Here is a 24,440-nt window from a genome sequence, read left to right on the forward strand (position 1 = left end):
GGGAAGAATTCAAACTAGGAATACTGAGAGTGTGTGAATCTGATATAAACAAAATCATGGATTTTTTTTAATACCCATTCTCTCAGTGCACACCACTGAAACTCTGCCCCAGAGAGCACAGTTAATAGTACTTATGGCATCCTTGTCCCTGGGGTTTTGGAAAATTATCACTGGGTTTCTAGCTTTGAGGCTTTTATCAAACATCAGCCAGGTATGGTGCTGTCCTTGGACACCGTAGCCTAATAATCTGAGGGTCGACCTGGGCTTAGGAGCACTTTCCAGTGATCCCCGCTTTGCAGCTGGCCAGGTGCATGGCCTGGGCCCAGTTGCAGGCATTACCACCCGTGTTACCACCCCACTCCCCTATCCCGGGCACTCTCTGCCCCTTGCCCGTCTCCCCACGGCTTCTCGTGGGCGGCTCCGAAGTGCTGACTCAGAGTGGATGCCTGCGCCTCTCCTTGAGGTATGTCTAGAGAGGGCTGTTTTGCTTCAGTGGGTTCCAGGAACAAATAATAAAAAGTACAACAAGTACAGGGCCGAGGACAGACCCAGGACACTCTTATCAGTCATCTGAAATATGCACAGCCTTTCCAAGACAAATATGGACTCCTGTTTCTAGGAAAACACCGAAAAGTATTTATCAATTACCCTGTCTATGGTTTGTGGAAAAAGACAGCAGCAGCCGACCCCTGAAAGTCACAGCAGAGCAGATTCCTTTGGGTAAAGCAGCAGCGGAGTGACAGAGTTAGAGCCCGACTGGATCCCGGCCGTGGCCTGGGCCTGGGCCCCGGCCTCTCTCCTCCTCACGGGGTCACCGCAAGCCTCACCTTCACCCCGCCACTGAGCACAGCTCAGAAGCCTAGAAATGGGCAGGTTCTCACTGAAGCCTCCGCCCTTCAGTCTTCTACCCCATTGCAAACGCATACATGGCCTGCCCCAAAGAGAGTCCTAGAAACGTAGGTGCGGCCCAGTGGCAGTCTTGTGTAATAATGACCTTAGCAAGGGTCTCCACTGATGGTCGTCATTCGTGGAGCAAAGAGAAATGGAGGTTAAGGAACGTCACTAACTTAGGCCTGATCCCATAGCTCGAAGGTCTGAGGGCAGCCATCGCAGCGTTGAATTCACGGAAACTCACAGTGGCCCGTCTAGCCACACCCTCGTCGTGTGCTCACAAGTGTGCCGTGTTCAGCTCTGCTCACCCAGCGTTGTGTGTCTTGTATTCAGTAGTGCCTTTGTCCAAGGTGAGAAAGGGAAAGGGTTCAGCCTTAACGCGTGGCCTCCTCAACTCGCTGTCCTTCTGCTCCCAGGACGCAAGCACAGAGGGTTCGGAAACCGCGCTGCTGCACGGGCCCGCAGGGGCTGCTTCCCCGCTACTCCGCGAGCCAAGCCGAAGGACAGGAGCAGCTCTTCAGGCTCACGGACAACATCCAAGATGAGTTGTAAGTGGAAGCCATGGGTCAGCCTGGGCCACTGGGCCACCTCCTCCATCTGTGACTCGGGAGATTCCTGCGGTCGGTCGGAGGGAGCGTCCTCCCGACTGACATCTCAGGCCTGTGTGGGGTTCCCTGTCCCAAGTGCTGTTCCTGGTGGCGGGTGAATCCCTGTGAATAGCTCTTCCTGGAAGGAGTGTCCTCAAACTGTGTTCTACAGCCCGGCCTCACTGTTCTGTTCCTGAAACACTGTGCTTTTTCTAAATAACTCAAAGGAAGAAGGTAACAGATTCAGGGTTCTCAATTTTAGCCTCCTCCCTCCCCCGTAAAATTTTCTTAAACTTTTATGGCCCATTGTTTGCTATAGAATGTTAGCAAACAAACAAATAATACTCAGATGTTTGGGAAATGTTGTTTCCTTAGATTGTCTTGTAAATCTTTAAACATTGGCGCCTTATACCTAGGACCTGTCATATTTCCAGTCAGCAAAATTATTCCTGGTTGGTCTAGTTGAACTAAGTGTGTCACTGCTTTGGGATGTCTAGAAAGGGCTTTAGAACTTGTCGAGGTGTTAGAACCACCAGCCTGGAGAAAGGTGTTCTGGTCTGTGTGACTGCTGTCATGCTGTTTGTGTCCTCTGAGGTGAAGCAGGCCAGAGAGGGTTCCGAGCACTGTGGGTGTTTCTGGTTGCTGTGCAATGTCAAGTGGTGGCCAGCTCCTGGGGTAGTTTTTAAGGTGATGCATAGAGACTGTTAGTGGAAGCTTGTCTGCTTTTTTCAGTATCAGTGTTTGGAAAAAAAGATAGAAAAAATGAAATCCAGAACTCATTTATTGCTTGCCGTATCAGGCAGCCTCTTCCTAGATGTGTCCTGTGTAACTCAAGCCCCCGAACATTACTGGAAGATCTCTTGATGACATAGGTAGGTATGTGTCATTCTCTCAGCCTGCTCAGCCTGAGCAGCTTAGGCCTGGGAGCGCTGGTGGCTGTGAAGTCTGGGACTGAGGTGCCAGCCCGAGCCGTCTTGTGCTCACCCTCTTGTGGACTTGCAGACTGCCTCCTCCTCACCGTGTCCTTGCATGGCAGAGGGCAGGAGCGCTTTCTGGTGTCTTTAATCAGGACACTAATTCCACTGGACCAGGACCCATCTCCTGACTATTTGCCCTTCATCATTCAATCACAGATACTCCCTTGGGTTTGGATGTCCTTGATAAGAGGCGGGGTGCAGTTCAGCTCCCATTCAGCTTGTGACGGGAAGAGGTTCTGCTGTCGGTAGCCTAATCTCTCTGTTAACCCAGAATCCCACCCAGTTTCACTCCAGGGAGGACTTCATGTTCCTGCCTTCCTCGGGGTGGGGATTGCTGCCCCTCTGCCCTTCATATCGCTTTGCCAGCGGAGCTGCAGGCCTCTGGATTGGAGGCCAGGGAGGTGCTTCTGAGGCTCCACTGGGCCTGGCGCGGTCAGCTTGAGTGGCAGCTTCCTGCAAGCCGGGACCTCTGACTGTCCACTCACTGGCCAGCTGCCGGCCTGGAACGGGCACTCAGCAGGCCTAGCTGGACAGCCGTGTCCACTTTCAACCAGTTAGGGATTTTTTAAAGATCAAAGGTCAACTGTGATCATAAATACACTGAACTTTAAAGCATTTCCTACCCAGCTTACCTCTCTCCAACTCACACCTTCCCTGGTCCTTAGAAAATTCACTTGCGTTAGAATGAACTGTGCCAGGAAACACAGGAGAAATGGAAGAAACACTGCCAGGCAGACCTGCTCCCAGGGAGGTGCGTGCGACAGAGCCGTGGAGCCGAATCCGGCTCGGAATGAAATCAGCCAAGCAGCTTTCATGAAACGCTGCAGATTCATACACAAGAGGAACAGGTAGTGGCATGAATGAGTTTTGACTTTAAAGATGGAAACCATGTGTCAAACCAAGCCGTGGCTGAGATCTGGCCCGTAAATGTCTAGAGAGGCACGTGACCGTGGTCTTCCTCAGTGCACAGGGAGACACAGGCAGGGACCCCAGGGCATGGGTCTTAGAAACGGCCCCAGCTGCTGGCTTAGTCTCCACGGGATGTGAGCACTGCAGTCACCACTTTGCAAGAAAGGTTTTCAGGGAAACACCCAGATGCTGAATTAAACCTCTGACTTTTATCCTAAATGTATAATTAAAAGCATGTTTTAAAACCTAATTATTTGCATATTTCTCTTCAGAGTTAACCCCTTAAAAGGGTCTTTAGTACCTTGCTCTACTGTTCTAACTAAATGTTTCCACATTTTTTCCAGTTACACTTCTGGAAAATATTGTGTAATTACTTCCCACTGGAGCGAAAACCTCACCGTGTCCCCAGTGCCACAACGTCTTCAACTCTGTCCTCCCTGATCAAGTTGCATTTAGTTTTATTTCATTTAATTAATTAATATTAATAAGATAGTAACTGACGTATGATTTACGATCTGGCCAGCTGAAAAAGCTTTACTTTCATATTAATCCAGTGTTTCCCCAGTGCGTTGTAGAATTAGCATCGTTTCCCGTTTTTCTCAATGTTGACCCAGCGTGTGAGTTAAAATGGTGTTAAGGAAGGTTTAGTCCTGTGTGGCTAGGTCTCCTTCTTCCTAACTGGTGCCTGATTTGTAGCCAGAAGCCTCCTTTGGGTTGCGTTGTGTCTCTGTCTGATCAGAGAGCAGGGCACACACCTGGCCGTGAGGGTGAGGGCAGCTGCTGTAGCTGCAGCCGTGCCCAGGGCCGGGCGGCCCAGTGAGCCAGCCGCTTTCCCAGTGTGGCCCTGGGGTTCCAGCACCAGCTGTGTGGAAAGTAACGTTGATGAGGTTTGTAAATACAGAAAACAGAAATAACCTTCAATCCCGCAAGCCAGACAAGGCCTCCTTTTTTAATGAACCAAAGGTGCATGCGTGGTTAACCAATTCCGAGTCACAGAGAAGCCAAGTGCAGAGCAGAAGGCCCCTGTCTTCCAGCTTCTGAACACGCCGTGGGTGGTATTTTGTGTGGCATGTCCTCAGAAATTGCATTGTGTCAGAATTCTTTCTGAGCACAGGCCACGGTATTCATTCTAACAGCATGTAACGTGAGTTCAGATCCTGCAGTAATACAGAGACAAAAATGAAAGCCTGGTCCTATCAAGGCCTAGGGGCAAACTGATCACTTCTGTGTTCCTTTGGACACGGGTTCTGAGGATGGAGCCCTGGGCCCCCACCTGGACCTCTGAGCGACACCCTCAGCTCCCAGCTGCCCTTCCTAAACATCTACAGGAACAGCCTGTCAGAAACTGTTGCCACTCAGGAGTGGGGTGACGCTCGTGGTGCCGCTGAATTAGAGCTCATGTTTGGCCGCTGCTCTGGTAAAAGCTGGCCTGGGAATCTTCAACAAGTTAAGTCAAGTTCTGGGTGAGCTTTTAACTATACTGCCGAGTTCAGTTTGCCCGTCACCCAGAGTTGTCCGTGTGCCAGCACATTGTGTGCCCCTGGCAGTGTCACTTCACTGTTGCTTTGAGACCTTGTATGTGAAGTCCCACTGCGTGCCAGGACAAATAAGAGCCTCTGTCCTGTCCTCGGGTAAGCAAACCGCGCATTTATGACCCACACTGTACCATAGGCCTCGCTGTTCAGGCACATGTGTGTGCCTGGCCAGCCAGGGGAGCCTTGACAAAGAAGGCTGCGGACGACAGGCCAGGCCTTAGGGTGGGGAGGAAGGCATCAGAGAGGGGAGAGGGGCAGAGGTGAGGCCAGGAGAGCTCCCGGTGTGTCCGGAGGATGTGCGGAGCGTCCTTCCCAGCTGCTACGGGCCTGGCCTCCGTGGTCCTGCTGGAGGCAGCATGAGAGGTGAAGAAGAGACAGCTCAGGCTCAGAACTGCGTGCTAAGCGGAGAAAGAGATCTGCAGAGGGAGGGGATGGTGAGGAGGGCAGGGGTGAGCCTGCTGTGTGGGGAGGAGGCCAGCTTGGAGTCTGCCGAGGAGGTGAGGAGGCGGAGCCCTGGCCTGCTTGCTGGTGGCAGTACTGGGGTGAGCTGAGGAAGGGGGGACAGTTCAGCATGGGGATCTGCACAGAACCCGCTGAGCTTCTGGATGCACCGGCAGGCCAGGGAGCCCCTGGGGCCGAGAAAGCCCGCGGGGGAGCACTCCTGGAGAGAGAGCGCTCAGGCCTCTCTGACTTGGAAGTGACTCCAAAGGGAGTAGAAAAAGAAGAATAAATAGAGCCGATAACGCAGAAGTAAAAGGCAAAGCAGGAAACCGAATGGGGCGATTGGGACAGTTGCTTGGCAGATGTCTTGCTCCCTGGGGTGAAATGGGACCTGGACCTGCTTCTTCACAGCCTCTTAGCCGACATCAGCTACCTCCTGCTCATGGGCGGGGCGTGCACACTGGCGGCTCCTCAGGAAGGCACCAGGAAGGGATGGGGGCCGAGGCGAGGCCAGGAGAGGTCATGGCATGTCAGAGGATGTGCCCAGCACCGGAGTGACTTGGCCCCTGCCTTCCGCCGGAGAGAGATGAGAGACACCCCAGGCTGAGCGCCTCTGCTGGGTTGGGCCTCGAGGCCCCGTGGTCCAGGGGAGAAGGGCCTTGCTCTGAGCACCATTGCCTGGCCCAGGCTCCTGCAGTGAGTTTGCCCCAGCCCTGAGTGAGCAGCAGCTAGCCTCAAGAGGTGACAGCCTCACGAAGTGCCACAGGGCCTCCAGAGCAACCTCGCAGTTCTCAGCTTGCCTCCGGTGTCCCCTCATGAGGCTTTGGTGGCCAGCAGCCATCCTATGTGAAGCTCGGCTGCACAAAGGTGGAGAGTGGGCAGCCCGGAGTCCAGGGGCCACTGGCCACCACCTGCACAAGGAATGAGAGTGACACTCACAAGGCCTGCAGAGAATTAGCCTGCAGGTCAGCAGCCAGGAAGGGGCTGTGGCCCTGAGAAAGGAGGGACATAGAGGAGACGTGCCTTTGTCCTCCTGGCCTGTGGCTTCTCTCCCACAGAGTGACAGTTTGGAATCAGTGTCCATCCGACGAAGGGATGGTGTGGAGCTGTTTGAATGCATCTTTGATGTGGTTTCCAGATTTGTAAAAACCCAGAATTAATAACAGTGAAGCCAATGTGGCCCAAAGCCTTGGCCAAGGGTCCAGGGGAGCAGAGGAAGCATCAGGAGGAGGTAGAGACCTGTGGGCTGGCCAGTCTCGGGGTCACTGCCCAGCTCCTTCCCTCCATTGTGCCCTTGGGCTCTGATCTGCTTTTGATTTAAAGACTTTAGAACATTTTGTGTAACCACTCAAAATATGTGGTTATCAGTAGCAGCTCCCGGGTACCAAGGGGGTCCTGGACCTCCAGGGCAGCAATCCAGGCAGAGGTGCAGAGCTGCAGCTTCCTTCACTCCTCTGGACAGCCTCGTCCCCTGCTGGCCTTCACACATTCCTCAGGCAGGCAGGCAGCACCTGTGTGTCAGACACCAAGAGACCCAGCCAGCAGGGCAGCCGGCAGCCTGGCCAGAGTCCCTGCCTTTCTGCAGAGCTCCAGGGTTGCCTGGTCTGCTGGATTACACTCCGCAGAAGGAAATCAGTTTGAAAGCCTGCAGAAGCCTCTGCCTTCTGCGCAGGCCTCAGGCCACCTGCCTGGTGTGAGTGCCTGCCTTGGGGGCGCTAGGGCAAGGCACAGGAGCCCTGTGCTGGGCTGGACTGGAAGCCAGAGCCGCAGTCCGGTGTCCACCTGTGCTTCTGAGCACAGAGCATTTTCGGCTTCTGGGCTGTCCTCTCCCTGAGCACCTGCCGGCCCGCGGCACTTCCTCTGGGCAACAGTGAGCTTTGCTCTCTTCCTGACTTCCCTGTGTCTCTGTGGCCCCCTTCCTTCCCTGGACGCCTATTTTAGAGTCCCTCCAGCCCGACACGTTGGTGGCACTGCCCTGACACTGTGGGGCCGTGGGGTGTGAGGACGGCTGCGCTGGTAAGCAGCCGAGCCCTGAAGCTGCCAGCCACTTCTAATTTCGGCACCGAGGCTTTACAAGTCTGCATTCTTGGCATTGCCAACCAGTTAGAACAGAACAACAAGCTCCAGTTTTTGTCATGGAGGCCGTAATTAAGGTGACAATTGGGACAAGGCAGACGTCTGAGTCCCCATGGGGAGGCGCTCAGGGAAATTGGGCTTAGAGCTTACTCACTTCTTGAGCCGAGATGCCACATTTCCCTGGGGACACAGAACATCCCATGTTCGGCAGCATTCAGAGGGCGCCTCTGTGCAGCACTTGCAATGGGCACAAGTATTGGGGAGCCCTCAAGGGGCATCAGACCTGAGTGCGGAGTGAGAAAGCGAGGGCGGAGTGTTTAGGGCAAGCAGGTGCCCGGCGCAGGGGAGCCGGCGGGCTTCCTCCTGCCCAGCCGGCTTCGCCTCCCTTGCAGGGATTGCCCTGCAGACCTAGGGCCACGGCCACCTGGGCCTATGGTCGGGGCGGTACCAGGGGCACCTTAACTCTGGGCAAGAAGTGGCTGCTGGGTACTGGGGGGTCCTCTCTTGTTCCCACTGTCATCTGTCCCCTTCTCTGTCCCTTGCTGCCCCATTGTGAGAGGCAGTGTGAGTCACGTTGGCCTCCGTCCGGCTGGGAGAGTTGTCACAGTGGCTTCCAGGGCTCCCTGTTCTTGGTTCGCAGGCGCGCAGAGAGGTCAGGCTGCCTGAATTTCTGCTTTTGGTCTGCCAGGCCCACGGGAGGGAAGTTAGGTGTTTCAAGTTTGTCTTACCTTTCCTTTCCTTTCTCCCTCTCCCTTTCTTTGGAGCTAGGTCCTCCCTCTCCCCGTAACCCTGAAGCTCACAGAAGAAATGACTAAAAGTTTTAAGACAAAGATTACGAGTTTGCCCACAGAAGTGCTTTCTGGCCACTCAGCCTTCCCAGGCATGTTGTGGCCTCCCACTTCCCCGGAGCTGCCGAGCCTGGGGACCGTCACTCAGGCATTGCAGCGTGCGCGTGCTCTGGGGTCCTGCCACCTCCTGCGCCACGCGGTTTGGTGGCCCTCTTTCCCTGCTGGCAGCGTTTACCCCTGCCAGCCCCATCTTCCAGCCTCTGTGTCACCGCCGCATGCCTGGGCAGTGAGTGCGCCCAGCGTCCGTTTAACATTTAAAAGTGTTGTGTTTCTGCCCACAAAGCATCGCTGCCTTTTCCCTAAGCCTTACGCTCACCCCTAAAGCACCCCTGAGCACCTCTTGCCGAGGTGACGTCGCTTCTCCTGTAGGAGCTGTTGGTCACTGTCACCAGCTGCTGTCTGCTGAGTGTCCTTTGTGGAAGGCTGTACTCACGGGCCCCACAGTCCCCTTGAGGCTGGGGTCCCTCTGATTCCAGCTGCCAAGCCAGGAAACTGAGGCCTCCTCCCCGAGTGTGCTGTGCAGGGTTGGGGGTTCGGGCCCTGCCCGTTTCCTCCCCTATGGGCCGGGCTGCCACCCACCCGCCTCCCCCACCCCCACCCCCACAGCTTCATCGCCGTGGAGAACATCGACAGCTACTCGGTGCTCATCTCCTCCAAGGCCGTGTACTTCCTCAAGAGCGGCGACTACGTGGACCGGGAGGCCATTTTCCTCGAGGTCAAATACGATGACCTCTACCACTGCCTCGTCTCCAAAGACCATGGGAAGGTGTACGTGCAGGTGACCAAGAAAGCCACCAGCTCCAGCAGCGGCGTGTCCATCCCGGGTCCATCGCACCAAAAGCCGATGGTGAGTCCCCCACTGCCCAGCACCCGGGTAGGTGTGTGCAGAGCCGGGGCCAGAGGTCGCTGTCCCTGCAGCCTTGCCATGACCCCCACTTTCCCACAGCGATTCTTCTGGGAGGTGCCAGCTGTGCTGGGTGCCACCCGCCTGCTCCTCGGTGGGTGTCCCTGGGCCTGTCACTCAATGCTTGCCCCTCAGCTTCCCACCAGCGTGAGTGGATAGCAGTGCTCACTCTAGTTAGCTGTGAGCGACAGCCAGCCAGGTCCCTGGAGTTCTGCATCTCTGAATGTGGCTCTTGGGTGCCCTGGGCCTGAGGCAGTGAGAGCCCACACTGTAGTGTTTCTGTGGTCACCGTGGAAATGGCCTCTTTTGTTCTGAGCAAAGCAGCAGCACCTAACATGCTCAGCAAAACTCTGTAAATAGGGTCACGTTTGCTCCGGAGGGTGGAGGTGGTGTCACGGCAGGACTGGGACTAGCGCTTCACCAAGGGCTTATTCCCTCGTGGGTCGTCCTTGTCCCCCGTGCCACTGACTGAAGGGGTAACAGCAGGTGACTTGTTTGGGCCACACAGTGACTCTGGAAAAATCTGGTGTCTAGGCCACAGAGCCCTTGCTGTGCTGTGCTGATGTCCCTAGTCTCGGTCCACTTGTGGCCTGCATGACACCCCAATGTTAGTCCTGGTACTCGGGACTCAAGAAGAATGTGTCATTCACAGTGACCTCCTTGTCTCGGTGTTCCTGCCTGAGAGAGTCACCGCCACCCTTGCTGGCCCTCTTCCCTCAGGGACACTGGCTCCCCGTGCTCCGGATGGGCTTGGTTTTGTCTCGGCTCCGAGGCTGCACTTGGGGGCCAGTGGCCTAAGTCCCACCCCAAGTGCTGTTGATGTATGTACACATTCCTGCAGGGTGAAGCACCCCAGTGGCGTCTCCCCCTTTCGGGGCACGTGAGCAGTGGAGCATTCTTGGGGTGAAAGCCTGGGCTTCTCCTTGTTCGCTGTTCCTTCTCTGGTGGCCTCCAGGCACAGAGCTGGAGGTGCACTGTCACTCTCTGCATGGTCCCCCTCGGCAGATCCTCCTGGGAGTGCAGCCAGCATCAGTCAGGGTCCCCAGGTATCCATGATGGCTTGGCTGCCGTCTCTGGGGGAGATGTACCAACAACTCAGATCAGAACTAACCCTGTGACTTAGTTTTTCTAAAAGTGTCCCATATTGTGGTTCGCAGCCAGGCCGGGAGCTGCTGCCTGCCTGCCGGCTGCATGTGGCCATCCCCGCCCACCATGGGGCAGGTGCTCATCCCCTTCTCCCCTTTAGGTCCACGTGAAGTCTGAGGTCCTGGCCATCAAGTTATCACAAGAAATAAACTACGCAAAGAGCCTTTACTACGAACAGCAACTCATGTTAAGACTCAGCGAAAATCAGGAGCAGTTGGAGCTGGACTCATGAGGAGTCCCAGCTCGGGGAGACTCCTGGGCACAGACCCCATCATGGGGGCACAGATGCCACTGCCCTGGGCTCACGTTAGAGGAAAGCCAGAAAGAGATTTGGGGGAGGCGGTTCCAAGGAGCAAGGGAAAGATACAAATGGAAACTGCATTCACTGTGGGGCAGGGAGTTACTGTAAATTATGGGGAAATCATTTTTAAAAGGTATCAGTTGAATAACGTAAAATGTACTGAAATGAACCTAATTTTTAGATCGCCCTGTATTTTGTTAACGTGTACATATGTACAGCTCTGTGTCTGTAAATACATAGCACTCTGAGCAGGGCTGGTCCACGTGTGAAGGCTCCTTCCTGTAAAGTGATTCCCACCGTGCTGGACCTCCAATCGCACTCACTCTGCGCGCCTCACTTGGGGACTCTGGACAGGCATCCTTGCAAGCTGAAGTGTCACACTGGGGACTCACAGATGCAGTAGCTGGCTGGCGAGAGGTCTGGGTTCAGGGGCGAGGCCTGGTGGCTTTCTGTCACCCAGAAGGAGCTGCCAGCTCGAGTGAGCAAAGGCAGAGCCACAGAGAGTGGTGGCAGCTGCTTCATAGACAGTGCTTAGGTTGTCACGGATGGTTTTCTAAGGTGTCTGTCCCTGTGGGTTTCCTGACCAGCCTCCCCCACCCAGAAGTAGGACTGTCCCCTTTCACGCACGCACACACACACACGCACACATGTCAATGTCACTTTTTTTCATGCTGCTATCAGGGACATGTGAGACACTGGTGACACTGTTGAACCCAGGAAGGGTTGCTGAGCTGTCCTTTGGGACGTGTTCAAAGCCCCTGTGAGAAGGCCATCTCCCTGTCCTGCCACCAGCACCAGGGCGGGGACCCCGGAGACTTGAGTTCTGAATAAAGCCATGTACTGATAGCATAGCTGCACGATCCCAGGGACACGGTGGTGACACTGCCATGAGGAGAGAGGGGAGCAGAGTGCTGGGCGGAGTGAGACGGGAACTGCGCAGCCATGCCATGGGCTCCCCGCGGAGCTGGGCGTGGCCCTGGTGTAAGCTCAGGTGTGAGCGCCTGAAAGCCTCACTCCAGGATTGAGCGAGTCACCTTGTGACTCCAGGAGTTTTATTTTAGTAAAATACATCAGTTCCTTCCACCTCTCATACATAGCTGAGCTCTAAGGTGACCCTGGGGATCTGTGGATATGTAGAAGACCTTGATGTCTGTAATTCAGGATGCAGATTCTCTCAGGACACAGAATGAAGCCCCTCTCCCCCGCTCTGGGTGTGCAGCCAGCATCAGTCAGGGTCCCCAGGTATCCATGATGGCTTGGCTGCCGTCTCTGGGGGAGATGTACCAACAACTCAGATCAGAACTAACCCTGTGACTTAGTTTTTCTAAAAGTGTCCCATAATGAAGTCCATCTCCCCCCTCTAGGTGTGCACGCACATGTGTGTGTGTGCATTCGTACACACAGAGGGGAAGGAAAGGTGCTTCTTTGTGGACACCTGAGCCCCAGCGTGTTTCCCGGGATGGGTGCCTTGAGCCCCAGGGTTTGCATGATTTTCACCTGGCTCTCACTCGGGGCCAGTGTAGAGTGGAGTGGGGTTGGGGTGGTCACTGAGTGGTTGCCATGGTGACCTCAGCACTCCTGTGAGACCCGCAGCACAGGGCCACGTCTTAGCCCCCCAGCCTCCTCCCTGTGCCCCACAAGCCCAGTGTCTGATTTTTGCCTCCAGTAGTCCACTGCCCGAGTCCTCGGTCTCTCCTGGATGAGACTCGCAGAACCGCGTGCATCCACAAGCACGCGGACAGGGTCAGGGACAGGGTCACCTGAAACGTCCCTCCTGGGTGAAGGGCCTCCCATTCCTAAACAAAGCCAGCCCAGGGCCCAGCTGCAGGAAGGCGGTGAGGCTGCCCTGGCCTGGTGCTTTGGGGAGACCCAGGGGGTGTCCAGGGCCTCTACCCTCGCCTTTCTGGTTAATCAGCACTTTAAATCGTTGCCTATCCGTTGAGGGCCTGCCACCTCCTGATCAGCACCTCCGAGGGGCAGGTGTTAAAAGGACCAAATGGGCCCCTGGCTGCTGCTCCCGGGCTCCTGCCCGCACCACTGTTTGCCAGGACAGCATCCAGAGCGGCAGCAGAGCAGCCCCTGGCCCGGCTCCTTGAATGCCCGGTGGTGCCCAGGACCTGGACAGGATGATTTCTGTCGATTTTCATGCTGCCTGCAATACACAGTTCTTTTTCCAGGAAGAGAAAATTAATGGAATGGGCTGGGGATAATAGCTCAGTGGCACAGCACCTGTCTGTCAGGTGCAAGGTTGTGAGTTCGATCCCCAGTACCCCAGAAGGAATAAAAAGAAAATTAACAGAATGTGTCAGGGCTGCTTCCGAAGAGGACTTCAGAAGCCATCCCTGTCCCCTGGTCCAGCACAGCTGGGTGCCCTGAGCCAGTAGGCCAGCCTGGCAGTGTCCCCACCCTGTGCCTAGTGGATGTCTGCCTCAGCTTTCAGAAGGCGGCAGGGCCCTTTGTTTTCAAGTGTCATCATGTGTGCCTCGAAACCCCCTGCCAGCTGCTCGATGGGCCACTGAGAGTAAAGCTCAGGTGGGTCACTGTGTCCCCAGTGTGCCCAGACTCTGTAATCTGGCTCTCGTGTCAGAGACGTCACTTTTCTTCCTGTGGAATAAAATGCATTGCTGACGTCCCTGCCTCTGTGTTCTGGTTTCTTGGGTTCCCTTCAGTTCCAGAGCTGTCACCAGCTACAGATCCTGCGCCCTGTTCTCCATTTGCATAAAGTGTAGCCCTCTCCTTCTGCCAGGGGAAGTGCAGCTCTGGGCCAGCCCTGCACCTGGAGCTCAGCTTCCTGGAGAACAGTTCCCCTGCACCCCAACCTCCAGCGGGTGGGGCCAGCCGCTGCTTCCTGCGCTGAGCTGGAGAGGCAGAGAACCCCGTTTCACAGTGGGATCGGGACAGAGGCCAGGCTGAGAGCAGTTTGGGTGGTGTGTGAGGCTGAGGACCAGCTGGAGGAGATTGAGAAGACAGGAGAGACATTGGAGATGCCACGCATCAGCGACTGGAGAAACCCGGCCATGAGTGGAAGGAGAAACGTGCTTGGGACCCCACGAGGGAAGGGTGGCTGGCAGTGCGTGCCTGTGGTCCCCACTCCTCGGGAGGCTGAGGCAGGAGGACTGCTTGAGCCCAGAAGTTTGAGACCAGCCTGGGCAACATAGGCAACTCCATGTCTAAAGACAAGAAAGGAAATGGGGAGGCAAGGAGACAGCACGCTGGCGGGAAGAAGGGTGGATGCTTGGCCTCCATTTTCCAGGTGAGGTAGCCAAGCACAAGCGCAGAGGGGAGGAGGCAGTGGAGGCTTAGGGAGAGGGTGGTGGCCAGGCCAGGGAAGCACAGCGTTGCCCAGCACCGCTGAAGGCCCCTGAGGTTGAGCTGAGAGGCCTGGTTTTATTCTCTCCAGCTGAATTCAACTGCTGGGTTCAGTGTGGAACATGCAGAGAATTGGATTTCACCAAGAAATGCTCGGGCTGCCCTGCAGCCCCACCCCAGCCACCCCACCCACCACTGCCCTCAGCCCACAGCAGGCCGAGGTGAAGGGGTGGGGAGCTGGGGGCAGGGAGGGGCCTGGCACCTGCTCCCCTGAGCAGCAGAAAGGTTGGGTGCACTGGGCACCCCACAGGAGTGGGGTGCAGCGGAGTGGTGGGCAGGGGTCGGCAGTGAGCCACCCAGCCCCTCGGGGCACCAAAAGCGAGTGCATGGAGCTCTCCCATCTCCTGGCCAAGCCCAGCGTGCTGCCCCACAGGACCGGTGCTCAGCAAAGACACAGCCCAGTTTTTGTGGCTCCTCACTCCAATCAAGCTGAGTATTCACAGCGCCCCAGGCCCTGACTCCCAGGACCCGAGCACAGATATTTGAAAGCTCTGAGGCCAGGCATGGAAGTGCAAGCCTGAAATCCCAGCACTTGGGAGGCTGAGGCTCAGGTGTAGCAGTCAGTTTGAGGCCAGCCTGGCCTACACAGCAGGCACTGTTTCACCCCTCTCTCCCAGCCCCCCGCCCAACAAAAGTTCCAGAAGTGGTTTTTGAAGTACAAATCCAGAAGCGTTCACCATTAGGAGGAGCATTTGTCCAGGAAATGGGTGAGATTTTACTTCATCCACAAAGGTAATCACGAATACTAGCTGGGTCTCTGGCTAAAGAAGCGATCGTGAAGACAAAGAAATTTGCTGCTGAAAAATCCTAGTGGAAACTTTATATTTTTATTTCAATTTTAAAAAATTGTGGATATGGTGTGTGTGTGTGTGTTTTCCTGGGAATCAAACCCAGAGCCTCGTGTGTAACAGGTTAGCACACTCTCCCTGAGCTGTACCCCAGACCTTGCACTGTTTTAAAGTTAGATTTTAAATATTGATACAAATAGAAAACAAAAATACGCTTTCACCCCTACAGTGTATCAGAGGAGGACAATTATCACAATATTTTTCCGCTTTGCTCCTCCCCAATTTCACCCCTCTCCTCCATCCACTGTATTTCAAAATTAAGCTCTTGTGTTACCCAGATCCTCACTGTGTTTGTGTAATTACCTGCAGACGTAGACAGAGATGCACAAATCCAAGCGCCCAGCATCGCTTTGGAGTCATGCCAAGAGCACCATTGTGGACCTTTCTCTTCTCCGTGTCGCCCTGGGCGGAATCACTCTGCATTTCTTGAGTGTCTTCATCGGAGTTGAGGATTAAAGCGCGCTGCCCTTGTGAAATGGGCCGGAGTGTGCGCGCACACACACACACACACACACACACACACACACACACACACAGCTTGCAGTAGGCGAACAAGGCTGTAACCTGCAGCCCCAGCTTTCTCCAGTGGTTCCCTTTCCTCATGCCCTTGCTATCTGTCCAAGTACTCAAGTTTTCCATTCCCGCTTATGTGAATTCTGGTAACATGGATTTGTTTTTTCAGCATGGCTCACTTCTGCTAAACTTTCTGAATGTCTTGACATACAATTGCAGAGATTCTCTTAAAATGATTGCAGTGCTTCATGTATCTGATTCTTCTTTCCTCATTCCTAATCCTCTGTATTTCTACCCTTTTTTGATAACTTAGTCTGTTGTTCTTTTCAAAGAACTTGGAATTTATGTCTTGGTTACTGTTCCCTAGTCTTTTATTTCCTCTACCTGATGGCTTTGATTTGTCTTACTGTTTTTTTCTTTGTTTCTAAGCTAAGTCAGTACAGTCACCCTTTAGTATTCATGGAACACTGGTTCTGAGACCCCCAGCCCCAGCCCACAGGGCGACAAAAGTCCCGAGGGGCTCAAGGCCCTGTGGGGAATGGCACTGTGTTCCCGTGTGGCGTGCTCGGCCCCTGCACCCAGGGCATCTCTGAGCCACTGCTGACACCTAAGCGGTGGGAACGCCAAGCAGACGGGATTGACACGGTGGTGTTTAGGGAAGGCGGGGGACGGCCGCAGGTGACCCGCACAGGCACAGTGCTTTTCCATATGCTTTCCTTCACCAGTTCACTGCATTTAGGGATGAGGGGGGCGGGCCGCCTCTTCCTTTCCTGTACCTTTTATCTCTCTTCTTGAATAATGATGGCGTTGTAAGTTTATAGCTTTCTCTGAATATAGATTTGCCTCATGGACTTTGGTGTTAAAATGTCCTTTTGTTGCTTTGTAGGTACTTTTAAATTTTATTTTTCATTTCCTCTTTGATCTATGGATTACCTAAGAATGTTTCTGTTTTTTCTGTCTGTTTTGCTGTCTCTCTCCCTCTCTTTTTTGGGGGCAGGGGAGACAAGGTCTCGCTATGTATTCCAGGCTGGCTTTGAACCCCCAGCAACCCTCCTGCTTCAGCCTCCTGGGTGCTGGTATGGCAGCCATGCACCCTGTCACAGCCACCTTAGGCTGTTTCTTAGTTCCCAGAGTTCTGTTGTGAGTTTCCCTTTCTCCAAGTACTTGGTCATGTTTTAGAAACGGTCCACGGTCCAGAAGTGCAAACAAGAGTGTGTGTGTTCTCTCCCTGAGGTCAGGCAGGCAGATAGATGTTTACGGGCTGAGCTAAATCCCACCCGCCCTGATTTACTTCTGTAGCCCGGAGAGCCCTGACCTCTGTCTTGGCCTTAGGGGCAGTTTCTAACTTAAGCTATGTCCTCCAGAGCAGCAGTAAGAGCTTAAAGTAAACAAAGTTAGGGGAAAGGAGAAAAGAACCCAGCAACCTTAATTAAACTTCCTTCAAATAATCCGGTTGGAATTTTGGAGGGATTTGATGCTGGAACAGTTGCACGGCAGCAGCTCTGCCTCCTCCACGCCCCAGAGCCAGGCCAGCCCATTTGTTGCTCAGAGCCGCGCCAGCCCGGTTCTCCCACGGTAGCTGTCCAAGCAGCACGCCCGCCCTGTGGAGCTGCTCTGTAGCCAGTGAAACCTCACACCTCCTGCTTAGCTGGGTCTGACTCAAAAGCGCACAAAGGTCACGGGCACACTTGGCCTTTGGGGGAGGGAGGGTATAAACCAGGACCAGCTTGAGCCTTGGAGCTCTGAGCAGGGAGCCCCAGGGAACCAGGTCAGGTGCCAAGGGGACATCGAGAGGTTCTTGCATCGTGAGTAGGTTTTCGGAGGCGCAGTTTCAGGGGTACATGGACTTCTGGGAAGTTTGCTGGAGTCTGCAGAAAGGCTCCTCCCTCCTGACTCTGCCTGACTCTGTCCATGAAGAGCCCACTGTTCCCAGCGGTTCCCAGCACAGGGAGCCCCTGCAAGCCTTGTGGGCATCAGGGTCCGGACTGAATGCCAAACCATGCCATGAGAGGCAACGCTCGGGGCTCTCATTGGGCTGAACCAGCAGTGTCAGGGTGAGCACTGAGGAAGAGGCAGCGGCCCAAATCCAGAATCTGTGAACCAAGCGAGGCGTGCTGGTGCACGCCTGTAATCTCAGCCCTCAGGAGGCTGAGGCAGGAGGATCGTTGCAAATTCAAGACCAGCCTGGTCTGCAAAGTGAGCTGGAGTTTAGCCTGGACTGCGTGGCAAGACCCTATCTCAAAAAGACCAAAACATAACAATCTGTGAGTCAGAGAGAAAGGCAGTGGGTCCAGGGTCTCTGAACTGGCTGGGTCCTGATCAGACCGACGAGGTGAGAGAGGCAGAGTGGGCTGGAACCTGCTGGATTTCGAAAGCCTTGCTGGGAAAGGATCTAAGCACGGGATTGTGCTGTAAAGGCAATGGAGACGCCTGCTGGCCTGCAAAATCAGGGTGGTGGCCTGTGTCACAGGGCACGGTCACTGCAGTAATCCAGGCAGGAAATAGTGATGGATTTGAGCAGAGATGGAAAGACGCACTGAGTTGGGATATGGTTTCAGGAAGAAGAAACAAACCAGGGACATAGATTTCACATAGAAGTTCCAGGAAGAGATCCTGGAGGTGCTCCCAGGTGTCCAGCTCCTGTAGTCAGGGACCCACCACTGACGTCACCAAGTGAGGGGGACAGGGAAGGAAGAGCTATATGTCTCCGTCTGTGTCCATTTTCTGACTGCTAAGAGTTTGTTGATTGCTAAGTGAATATGTGATTGTCTCCTTGGCCTTGTTTGGTTTGGGGTGCAGGTACCCTAGGTGGAGAGGATGAGTCCCAGTGTGTGTGTTGGGAATCATAGTAGTGGATTCAGTTGCAGAAGGGTCTGAACCAAGCCCTGAAGAGAGCGGCTCTTCACGCTGCTGGAGGGTGACAGAGATGGAGAAGCATGGCCAGAGAAGTGGGTGCAAAGTACCCCGGGAGCTGTGGCCTGCAGGACTGAGTGGCCCCCGAATGGCAAGAAATGTGTGCATCAGGTCAACAACGTGGTGGGCACCAGTTGTGAGCAAAGTTTTGCTGGGTTTTGGGGAGCAAAGTGAGTCTGGTGATGAATCCACAGTGGGTGTGACAGGGTGGCCCAGCACAGTTACCTCCCAAGGACAGCCCGTGGGAGCAGTAGCCTGGGTGCAGGCACATGCATGAGTGTGTGGCCTGGAGCCGATTAAAAACAAGAACAAAACGAGACCTCACAGCCAGTCTGCTTTTTATTATCACCATGGGCTCGGCAATTCTAAATGAAATCTGCTGATTTTGTGAGGAGATAAAAATTCTCTCCTCTGAAATCTTTGGTGGCTTTGAATTCCATCAAGTTTTAATCATGTATAAGCTTTCAGTTAGCACATTCCTAATAAGTTCTGTGCCCCACTTGGAAATGAGCTCTTTGGAACCCCCGGGTTGGTGGTGAGCGCCCGGCACACAGGACTCAGCTCAAAACCGAAGCCCTCGTCACAACACTGAACCCGGGTGCAGGTCTCAACGCTGATTGAGATCATAGCACAAGCGTTTCTGTCTGTCCTTCCACCTAACTGTTTGCTGTGTACTTGTGTTTGAAACTGCGGGCAGCGACTCAGCAGACCGTGGTGCAGAATCTTTTTGTCTGTAAGTGCAAAGTCTTAAGTCACGCGTGGAATATAAGGAAAATCGTACCATCAGTGGTGTATCATATGATTGCTAAAATTGTAACTTTTGTAGACATATTGATAGAAACAAACATTGGGATACAATCAGAAATATCAAAATTAAGTCAATAGAAAAATGTAAATAGCAAAAATGTATTAGAAGATTAAGTAGCTGTGACCTCTTTTATGCTATAATAGTTTTAAAATTTTTACTGGTTTGATCATGTGTTGTAAAAGTTCAGTAAAAAGTTAGCACTGTCTGTCCTCGGGCTGTGAGTCGGGGGAAGAGCGTTCGCCTAGCATGTGCCAGGCCCTGGGCTCAATGTCCACTTCCACAAAATGCGTCAGAAAATAAAATCTCATCTCTCCCTTTCCTGTAGCTATTTATCATTATGACATGACGGACAACTTTATGCTTTAAATCTGACAACTCAGGTAAAATGGAAGCACTGTTTGAAAGACACAAATTACCTAAACTGACAGAAATATAAAATCTGAATAGCCTTGATAGCAAAGAAATTAAATCTATAATTGAAAGCCTTCCCAAAGAAGTCCAAACCTGATGGCTTTCTTCATGAAATTCGTCAAACGTTTAGGGAAACATTCACATCCATCCTGTACAAATCCTTTCAGAAAATAGAGAAGAAAGCATTTGCCAACTCATTGTCCTCATATACAAGGCTGTATAAGAAAACCAGTAATCTTCAGTGATGCATAATAGAAGCCATGTAGCTTAACCCATGTTTAGCCATCAGCTCGGTAAGTCATGGAACCCAGGTGAAAACAAGCACACGTTTGAACAGATGCTTCACAGGAGAGTTATACGAACGGCCAAGAAGAAGCATGCAGAGTGATTAAGATGATAGCGTTTGACAATAGTTGGCAAGGATGTGGAGCCCTGGAGCCCCACGCGTTGTTGGTGGGAAGGTAAAATGGTGCCACTACCTTGAAAGGCAACGAGCAGTCTGTCTAAGAGTCAAATGCTCATCACCGCGTGCCCGTTAATCCTACTCGCTGGCTTCTGCCCAGGAGGCTGGAGAACGTGGTCACACAGATGCCTGCACACCAACGTTTATGCACAATGGCTGACAGTTGGGAACAACGTCGCCACCCTTCAGCTGGTGAATGGTGAACTGGTGTTAGTGTAACACAAGGCTGGACCACTACTCAGCAATCAGAGCAAGCTGCCCCCACACACCCAGGTGGATGACCCGCAAAGTCTTGCTGAGCTGCATACACAAGGGTGAGCCACATCCCATGGATGGGACATTTGGTCCCATCAGAGTGGACCTCAGGGAAGTGGGCGGGTATCAGAGGTCAGGAAGAAACACTCTCTTTCTGCAGGACTCGAACCCAGGAAGTGATAAGCCTGGAGCAGCCAGGAGCCAACCGGAGACGGGCCAGTCTGCACGGAAAGTGGGTCCTGCTCAGAAGGTCACTTACTCATGGAGGCCGCCCATGACAGAAAGGCCTGACCACTCGGTCAGAGGGAGGACAGGGAGAGTGCGGCGGTCCACAGGGACACATGGAACTTGGGGCCCTACAGTGACCAGACACTGGCCAAAGGACAGTGCCTAGAGAGTTCATGGATGGATGTAAGGGCTATGAGAGGCCAGGAGGCTGGGGAGGCTGAGAGCTCACTGCTGTGTGTGTGTGTGTGTGTGTGTGTGTGTGTGTGTGTGTGTGTGCGCGCGCGTGCACACACGTGTGTCCTGCGCTGATGAAAGAGCACCTAGAGAGCCCTGCAAGGGTGCCAGCTCCGCCCTGGGGTCGGATTGAGCAAGACAAAAGAGCAGCCAGTGGATCTGGAAACTTGGCATCACGTTGGTGACCTTCTGCCCAGCTGCTCTGGGGGTGGCAGGCCGGAGATCGGACCCAAAGGTGAAGGTGGGGGTGTCCAAATGTCCCTAAGCCTGACATGGGAGGGAAGAGGTTTTGTTTTTTTCCTTTTAGGTGTTTTTAAACAGGGACTTGTCTGGGGGTGGGGGGAGACAGAGAGAGAGATAGAGAGAGAGAGAGAGAGAAAGAGAGAGAGAGAGAGAGAGAGGAGGCACAGAGGCAGAAGCCGTGTGCTTAGAGATGTGACCTGCGGATTTTGCTGCATGAGCCTTAGAGTTAGGTTAGGGTTAGGGTTAGGGTTAGGGTTAGGGTTAGAGGCCTGGAGGCCTCTGGAGCCTTGGGAGACTGTACATCATCCAGGCTCAGCATGGAGGCAGAACCACAAAGCTCACTGTGGAGCAAGGAACGTGCTTGTCTGGGGCTTGCCTTCCCCTGCTGTAGGAGGGATGAGCGGTAAAGTCCAAAAAGCCACCACCACCCAGCATGGATGGATGAGAAGGCCAGTGATTACAGTGACCAGTGATGACAGCCTACAAAGTGGAGTGGCCACCAGTCATCTTTGATCCCCAAGCTTATTCCAAAGCCCCCCCTTTAGGCAACTCTACCCTGGCATGAGAGCGACACGTTTCAATCTCCAAGCAGACCAGCTCCCACATAGAAATGTGGGGCGAGTTGGATGGAGGGTTAAGTATCTTTACAGTGCTGCGGATCGAACCCCAGGCCTTGGCCCTGAGCTCTACTGTCAGTGCTTCATTTTTGAGACAGGATCTCATGAAGTTGTTGGACTGCCCAGGCTGGACTTGAACTTGTGATCCTCCTTCCTCTGGAGCCAAACCAAGCAACTACAGTTTCGGGGCCAGTGTTCAGTCAGCCTCTGTGGGAGGCGGCATCCCCCAGCCCTGATCCTAATGGCCACTGTGCAGAGCTACACCTTCAGTGTCGGGGCAGGGGTGAGTCACTGTCAGGGTGGGGCCGCAGGGGTGGGGTGGGATGAGGCTGGGTCAGGGACACTGGATCACAGCGGGTGGGGACAGAGGACAGACTGCCTCAGGACGGGGAGGGCACAGGGCCTGTGGGCTCCAAGTGGCCAGGAAGCAGCAGCTCGGGAAGAGGACGTGGCATGGCTCGTGGGCAGCCTGTCAGCAGCGACACACTGTCCCGATGCCAAATTCCTGGCGTGAGACGGTCTGGCTCTGTCATTTCCTCCCTCGAGACTCCTGTGTGCCTCAGAGAACGTTAGTAAGTCTGCGTGGCCATCACATTTGGGGGGCTTCTCCTGATGCTTCCTCGGTGCCCTGAGACCCAGGGGTGGGAGCTGGTCACAAGAGGCCAGAGGGCCATCTGTTTGTCCCTTGTCTGGGCTCCAGCAGCCTGGCTCTGTTTGCTAAACACGAAGATGAGATTAGGCAACTCTGCAAACAGAACCAAGGTCCTGGCCTGTTGCCCGGGGTGTTTAAAGTCCTGGGCACTGGGCAGGCAATGTGCATGTGGCCAGGCAGCTCGGGGCAGGCTGGGGGGGCACAGGCGCAGGCCCAGGAGGCCACAGCCAGATGACTGGAGGGTGCCCTTGGCTGGTCCATTCCAGCCGCCTCTGCACAGGTGTCAGTGGGCACGAACTTGAGCCAGCTGAATCCAGATGTAACATCCATCATGCTCAGAAACACTGAGGGCTTAGGAGAAACGGGACAACCTGTCCACGTGTTAGCAGGTCTCACATGGAGACCCCAAACTAACCCAGTGATCGCACCCAGAGTTCTCACAAATGACAGGAGGTATCTGCAGCTAGAAATGCTTTAACTTAATTGACCATCATAGTTTTTAAATGTCAACAGACAGAAAACAGGAATGGCGACCCACTGTTTACAAACTACCCCCAGGAGTCATTCGTGCCATCATAAGCACAAAATAAGTCCTTAGCAAAGGCAGAATTACGTCTCACGCCAGGAATCTGGCACCAGGACAGTGTGTCGCCGCTGACAGGCTGCCCACGAGCCATGCCACGTCCTCTTCCCGAGCTGCTGCTCACGTCTGCCAAAAGGTCAGGCTGACAGCCCTTTAGATTTTCTGCACAGAACGCGGGAAGCACATATTTAGAAGACAAAGTAAAGGGTGCCTGAACAAGATCACACTGAATGGAGTTTGTTGTGCTGTCTCCTGCGTCCTGTATTTGTTTTTCCTTATTGTTTATCTTTTGCCTTCTGCCCATCTCTGCCATCCAGTTACTAAGTCCCCTCCCTGGCTTCTTGTGTATTTCTCCAGAGGTACACACTTGTGCATGCACACACACACATACACACACATACACACACACACACACACACACACACAGGCACCTTATATCTGTGGATACACAGACATCTACATATTCTCTCCTCTTTTGTTTACTTTTTAAATTTTTTTAATTTATTTTTTATTTTTAATTTTTTTTTTTATTGGTACCGGGGATCAAACTCAAGACTGCCTGCTTGCAAAGCAGGCGCTTATGCCGCTGAGCTAAATCCCCAGCCCTACTTTTAAAATTTTAACTTAGTGCTTCCTTGTTTTATTTGCTTAACAATATTCATTGGAAATCACTTTGTGTCAGCACACAAATGGTTTTCTAATTTTCCTGGCTTGTGCACGGTTTCCATTGCACAGATAAACCATATTTATGTGACCACCCCTCACCAGCGGTCACTGAAGTCAATCCCAGGCCTCTTGCTGTCGCAAATAAGTGAGTCACAGTACACAGCCCCGATTTTGCAACCTATCAGTTAAAGTCCTAGAAGAGGATTTGCTCAGCCCTTCTTGCACTGGTCATTTTGGTAAATATTGCCCGGTTACCTGGTGTGGCGGTTCACCCATGTCCCTTGCCACTGCAGATGATGCCCGTGTGTTTGCTCACACCCTTCCCCAGACCATGTCGGGACAATCGCTTTTGATCTTTGCTAATTTGAGGGAAATGAGTATCTAAGCGGGCGTGCACTCCTTTATGGGAAATTATGATTAAGAGCCACTGTGGTTTCAGTGTGGTTTGTCTCCCAAGGGTTCATGCGCTGGAGGCTTGGTCGCAGGATGACAGTGGTGAACTGGGACCCGTTAGAGGTGGGCCCCACAGGGTGTGCTGCCACAGGCCTGAGCTCCCAGCACTCTGGGAGGCCGAGGCTGGAGGATCATGAGCTCCTGTCAAGCCCGGGCAATTTAGCAAGACCCTGTCTCAAAATAAAAATAAAAAAAATTAAATGGCTGGAGTTGTGGCTCACTGCAACCCCTGGTGCCACACACACACACACACACACACACACACACACAGTTGGCAGTGCCTAATGTGAAGTCCTTAAAGCACCTGGGACAGGTCCTCAAAAGGGATTGGCATAGTCCTCATGGGAACCTAGATAGAGTTCTTAAAGGACCGAGGTGTTTTTGTTTTTGTTTTTGAGACAGGGTCTTACTATGTAGTTCAGGCTAACCTTGAACTCACTGTGTAGCCCAGGCTGGTCTCCAGCTTGCAGTTATCCTCCTGCCTCAGCCTCCTGATGGCTGGAATTACAGGTGTGCACTGTTGTAGCTTGGCATAACCGACGCCATCTTGAGCCCTGCATTGAACTAGT

General features: G+C 53.6%; 1 protein-coding gene across 8 annotated transcripts in view; it reads left to right on the top strand.

The window, feature by feature from the left end:
- The window catches only part of Vps13d (vacuolar protein sorting 13 homolog D), a 243,841-nt gene extending 230,596 nt beyond the window's left edge, over window positions 1–13,245 (top strand). For 7 of the 8 annotated variants that reach the window (XM_063235530.1, XM_063235533.1, XM_063235534.1 and 4 more), the window contains 3 exons: window positions 1,308–1,439; window positions 8,871–9,111; window positions 10,415–13,245. In XM_063235530.1, coding sequence (XP_063091600.1) covers window positions 1,308–1,439; window positions 8,871–9,111; window positions 10,415–10,546 — 505 coding nt within the window. In that variant the 3' untranslated portion in view covers window positions 10,547–13,245. The remainder of the gene's footprint in view (window positions 1–1,307; window positions 1,440–8,870; window positions 9,112–10,414) is intronic. The other variant, XM_063235536.1, reaches the window with a different exon arrangement.
- Window positions 13,246–24,440: the final 11,195 nt, after the last annotated feature.

Source organism: Cavia porcellus, unplaced genomic scaffold, assembly GCF_034190915.1.
Source record: "Cavia porcellus strain 051 isolate PalLab524CR breed Dunkin Hartley unplaced genomic scaffold, mCavPor4.1 scaffold_25, whole genome shotgun sequence".
NCBI lineage: Eukaryota > Metazoa > Chordata > Mammalia > Rodentia > Caviidae > Cavia > Cavia porcellus.